Source organism: Bison bison, unplaced genomic scaffold (genome assembly GCF_000754665.1).
Source record: "Bison bison bison isolate TAMUID 2011002044 unplaced genomic scaffold, Bison_UMD1.0 scf7180017864304, whole genome shotgun sequence".
NCBI lineage: Eukaryota > Metazoa > Chordata > Mammalia > Artiodactyla > Bovidae > Bison > Bison bison.
In genome coordinates, this window is record NW_011494876.1 from 3914760 (window position 1) to 3920759 (window position 6000).

At 44.6% G+C, this 6000-nt stretch overlaps 1 protein-coding gene across 1 annotated transcript in view; it reads left to right on the forward strand.

The window, feature by feature from the left end:
- CADPS (Ca++-dependent secretion activator) overlaps positions 1-6000 on the forward strand; it is a 439169-nt gene that overhangs the window by 91136 nt on the left and 342033 nt on the right. The window contains exon 3 of the mRNA XM_010851925.1: positions 3631-3963. Within this exon, the coding sequence (XP_010850227.1) occupies positions 3631-3963 (333 nt within the window). The remainder of the gene's footprint in view (positions 1-3630; positions 3964-6000) is intronic.

Consider the following 6000-nt stretch of genomic DNA (forward strand, 5'->3'; position numbering starts at 1 on the left):
CAGATGATGTGCTTGGAAAGTTAGCTTTCTGCTGCCACCGTTTCTCCCTGTGGCTGATTTGCTGCTTTTTTGGCACTTGTCCGTCTCCTCCATCTTCTGCCTCCTTCCTCTATTCTCGTAACATTCCACTCATCTCCTTTTGTTCTGGGGCCTAGTGATTGTATCTTGTGGACAGATGTATCTTGTACCTGTGGACAGATGAAGCCCTCCACTTTTCAGAGTCTTTTCAATTTGATCTTTCTCAGAGAAGGCTGGCTGGTTGAACCCCAGGTAATGGTGAAGGAGTGAGGTTGATACAAGTTAAGTGATTGTCTAAAGCCATCCGCTAGTAGTACAATGAATATATATTTAGTGGCTATTGTGTATAAAGGAAGGACCTGTGGAAAGCAGATAATGTGTGCAGGACCCAGGGATCACCAGTTATGGATGCTGACTGGGACCAATGTGCCAATATCCTCATTTCATCCCCAGAGAAGCGCATGGCAACCCACTCCAGTATTCTTGCCTGGAGAATCCCATGGACAGAGGAACCTGGTGGGCTATAGTCCATGGGGTCTCGAAGAGTTAGACACAACTGAGAGACTAACACTTCCTCATTTCTTATCCCCTATTGTCAGGTCTCATGGAAAACGTAGTGTCAGTCAATTGTTTTTAAGAGACCAGTGTATTTGTGCTTGCTGGTATCTTCTTTACCGTCTTCCCTCCATCCAGATATAATCTGCATAGGGTCTCTGCTTTGAGATGTCTGCTTTGTTCCTGTTGTTCATTCACTGATTTTCCTCATTTGACATAGCACCAACTATGTGCCAGGCGCTGTCTTAGACACTCAGAAAAAATAATAGGAACAAAGCAGATACAACTCCTGCCTTCTGAGGACTTATATAGTCTATCTGGAGCCTCAGACATTAACTAAAGTTAGAGAGACAAAGGACAGATAGCAGCTGTGGAGGGGCTCTGGGGGAAAGGAATCAGGTGCTGAGAACCTGAAATGGGGTCCCGTTCCAGGTTTGTGGGACGCTGCTATGGACAAATGGAAGGAGAGTGTGGCTTCATTGTTGAGTGAATGTTTTTAAGTCTCCTCTAATATTTACTAGTGCTGACAGCAAGGAATTAACCCCTTTGCATTGCTACCACCGTCACTCACCTGTGCTCATAAGCTGTCTCTCAACTGGCCTCCTGTCTACTCTCCTGGCCTTCTTCAGGTCCATTTTCTACATTAAAGCCAGAGTACGTGAACCTGATTGTGTCCTGTCTAGATTTAAAGCCTTCATTGGCTTCCCAGTGCCCTTCAAATGAGAATTAATGTTCTTAATAGAACCTCCCGTGCCGTTGGCCATCCGGCCCCTTCTACCTATCTTACACTAGTGATTGTATCTTACCTGTGGACAGATGAAGCCCTCCACTTTTCAGAGTCTTTTCAATTTGATCTTTCTCAGAGAAGGCTGGCTGATCATTTCACGCTTCTCTCGCCATAGCCACACTGACTTCTCCTGATTTCCTCAGATCCTCAGTGTGTTTACATATGTTATTCCTTCTTTCATTCTTCTCCTACCCGTCTTTCACATTTCACCTTAAAGAAGTTCTCCAGGAAGGCTTTCCTGACCACATATTGGAATGTATTCCTGGCTACAAGCATGCATGAAGCTGCGCAGTTTCCCTTGGTTAGCACTTGACACAGGTTGTAATGATATTTGTGTGGGATGAATAGGACAATGTCACAGAGGCATGAGAGCTGGGGCAACATCTCTTTCCTCCTCATTCTAACCCTGGCACCTGGCACATGCCTTCCTCCAGAGAGTACCTAAAGAAAGGATGAATGGACTCATGAGTAACAGTATAAACTTTACAGCTTAAAAGACAAGCTCAAAGTTGTATAGTTCAACTCCCTCAGTGTATAGATAAGATACTAGAGGATCAGAGAGATGAGGTAACTTACCCAAGGTTACACAGAAAGTTAATGGCAGATCTGGCCTGGGAGTATGGTTTACAGGTCACATCACGGTGTTATACTGTCACTCCAAAAACTTCAAAACTTTGATGCTCTTTGAGATCTAGACCTATAACTGAAACACAGTGTGTTCGTTACATGGAGAAACTACCTGTATTAAGCATTATAGAGTTTCAGGTGAATTGCTAGCTCATTAAAGCTCTTAAAGCCTCGATTCATTTGTAACCTTTTTTTTTTTTTTAATAATTGATTTTTAAATGAACTCTAAGGTCTCAACTGAGTACCATTCCCAAGCACAGTGGAGCAGGCCATGGCCTCTAGCCTGTGAAACAAATCCTTGGTCCTTTTTCTTTCTGAATTAGTTCATTCAATTGACAATAAATGGAGTCCAACTTTCTAATATCTCTCCTCCCCAAGGAAGGCTTTGTGATGAAGTGGGAGGCAATGAGATGCCCCCAAGCAATCGCCTACCACAGGTATTCTCTGAAATATGACAGGGAAGTGCATATTTGTTCTGCTTCTGGAAGGCTATTTATGCACCTTCTGAACCGTGACTAGGACAGGACATGGCTCAAAAACGTCAGGTGTTTCCTCTTGGTGAATAGGAAGCAGCAGCTTCACTGCCTTGTATGACACCCCAGAACTGTGTAGCTTATATAAGCTTCCAAATGCAGTGAAAGGAAACTGTTGTTAATGGCTGCTCTATCCCAGGATCAAGGCAGCACTAGCAAGATCACCAAGGGCTGTCCCTCCAGGCAGGTGAGACTCATAGGAAAGGGAGGAACCAGGGTGAAGTCAAGAGACCATGCGTTTATAGAGTTGTCCATTTTGAGTTAATGAGTTAAAAAAAAGACTCCTCTCTGAAGTCTTGGCTTTTCCATTTACAAAATGGATTGAGTGTAAGGCCTGCCTTCCTCATTATTCATTCTCAAAGCAGGAGGCTCTACTCTAAAGATGGGTGGGTGATATTTGGGGGAAGAAGAAGGGCACATTTCCGGCCCACGTGGAGTTTACATTTGGGGAGGGGAGACAGGCCTGAAATACATATTTATGTAATCCTTGTTCAATATGAACTGTGATGAGTATCACTGAGAGGATAAAATGAGATATAAATAGTGGACTATGTACTGTGTGAAGTGCTATGACCAGACATCATACCGGCTATTTTACATATAAAAATAATACCCACCACAACAACAACCCACATGGTATTAATATGAACCACCCTTTCAAGTGTTTATCATATATTGACTCATTTATCCCTCATTTAGAAGCACATGAGCTGTAGAAACTACTATTGTCCCAATTTTATAGATGAGAAAACTGAAGTACAAAGAGGCTAATCTGTTGTAAGAAATATGGCCACTAAGTGGCAGAGAAAGGACCCAAGCAGTCTGAGTAACTGAGTCTCTATATCAGGCTGCCTCTCAGGATATGACTGTCTCATTTTATCCTTGCAACAATCTAGGAAATACCAGTCATTCCCATTTTCCAGATTTGGACACAAAGGCAGAACGCCTAAGAGACTCCCCTGAGTTCCCACAGCTAGGAGGTAGCAGTCAGGCTCTGACCCACCTCGGTGCCTCCTGGGATGCCCTCCAAGGGGTCAGCCCCGCCCCCGCCCCAGGAAACACTTCTTCCAGAGCAGCTTTCTGACGTCTGCCCCGTCCCCTCCCGCACAGGTGTTCCTGAAGAGCGACCGCGTGGCACGCATGGTGCAGAGCGGCGGCTGCTCCGCCAACGACTCGCGAGAAGTCTTCAAGAAGCACATTGAGAAACGCGTGCGCAGCCTGCCGGAGATTGACGGCCTCAGCAAGGAGACCGTGCTGAGCTCCTGGATGGCCAAGTTTGATGCCATTTACCGCGGGGAGGAGGACCCCAGGAAGCAGCAGGCTCGGATGACGGCCAGCGCCGCTTCCGAGCTGATTCTGAGCAAAGAGCAACTCTATGAGATGTTCCAGAACATTCTTGGGATCAAGAAGTTCGAGCATCAGCTCCTGTACAATGCTTGCCAGGTAAGGAGCTGTCACCTGGGTCCGGGGCTGTGAGTAAAGCCGGGCCAGGGACTTACTTGGTCCGCGGTGAAGGTCCTCACTTCCACTGCAGGGGTTTCAGGTTGCATCCCTGGTGGGGAACTAATATCCCCCGAGCTGTGCAGCACAGGAAAAAAAAAAAAAAAAAAGCAGGGCCTTATGACAGCTTCTATGTTCCCTAGTCATTGTTGCCTTCTGTGCGTATCTTGATTTTTTTAAATGTATTTTTAAATTATATTTTGTAATTTTAATATATTTTAAAATTACATTTTGTAACTGCATTGGTAAAAGTTGAATATGGTCCAGTCTAGAATATTTTCAGGTTTTTCTTTTGATTTTTAAAAGAAATGAAAACATTTTGTGAGTTCCTAAAAATCTCCTGGCCCCTAGATGTTGTGTGTATTGTGTTCAGGGGGTCAGTTGGCCCCTTTATGGAAAGTGTCGTAAGATCAAAATGATTTTTTAAAAAAGATTATGCGCCTTTAAAATAGATGGGATTTACCAGCTGAAGGGCTTCTACTTCCTCATTTGGTGACACAAGTTGGACCTAGCACCTGGTCAAGAGAAATTATTTAAAACAAAACTTCCATAAAACCTGCCTTGTACCCTTATATTAGTCACACTATAAATTTCCAAGTGGATCTGAGGTGGCTAGCTGAGGCTTTGCTTGCGTGCCTGCTAATTTGCTACAGTCATGTCCATCTCTGTGCAACCCTGTGGACTGTAGCCTGCCAGGCTCCTCAGTCCATGGGATTCTCCAGAGAAGAATAGTGGAGTGGGTTGCTGTGCCCTCCTCCAGGCTCAGCTTGGGCCCACCCAAAAAGTGCGCTTATATTTTTTCTGGATGGAAGTTTGGGGGAGTGAAGTACTCCTGATCTTCATTAACTGCAAATCTTTCCCGATTATATTTCTTTATTCAACAAATATTTATTGTGTGCCTACTCAGCAGACTTTGAAAAGTTTATTGAGTGTCTCTTGGGAGCATTTTTAAAAGGCACATTTCCAGCCACAGCCCTAGATTCTGGTTCTGCATTCTCAAGGTAGGGCCCAGAAAAATGCTTTTTTAAACAAGAGCTTCCCTTACTAGTAATCTTGCTCCCCGTTGCCTTTTAAGAACCATTATAGAATTTCAGCCATGCCCTGGTTTCTCTGTACAACTCTACCCCTCAGATCAGATCAGATCAGATCAGTCGCTCAGTCGTGTCTGACTCTTTGTGACACCATGAATCGCAGCACGCCAGGCCTCCCTTTCCATCACCTAATCCTGGAGTTCACTGAGACTCACATCCATCGAATCAGTGATGCCATCCAGCCATCTCATCTTCTGTCGTCCCCTTCTCCTCCTGCCCCCAATCCCTCCCAGCATCAGAGTCTTTTCCAATGAGTCAACTCTTTGCATGAGGTGGCCAAAGTACTGGAGTTTCAGCTTCAGCATCATTCCTTCCAAAGAAATCCCAGGGCTGATCTCCTTCAGAATGGACTGGTTGGATCTCCTTGCAGTCCAAGGGACTCTCAAGAGTCTTCTCCAACACCACAGTTCAAAAGAATCAATTCTTCGGCACTCAGCCTTCTTCACAGTCCAGCTCTCACATCCATACATGACCACAGGAAAAACCATAGCCTTGACTAGATGAACCTTTGTTGGCAAAGTAATATCTCTGCTTTTGAATATGCTATCTAGGTTGGTCATAACTTTCCTTCCAAGGAGTAAGCGTCTTTTAATTTCATGGCTGCAGTCACCATCTGCAGTGATTTTGGAGCCCAGAAAAATAAAGTCTGACACTGTTTCCTCTGCTTCCCCATCTATTTCCCATGAAGTGATGGGACCAGATGCCATGATCTTCGTTTTCTGAATGTTGAGCTTTAAGCCAACTTTCTCACTCTCCATTTTCACTTTTATCAAGAGACTTTTTAGCTCCTCTTCACTTTCTGCCATAAGGTTGGTGTCATCTGCATATCCGAGGTTATTGATATTTCTCCCGGCAATCTTGATTCCAGCTTGTGCTTCTTCCAGTCCAG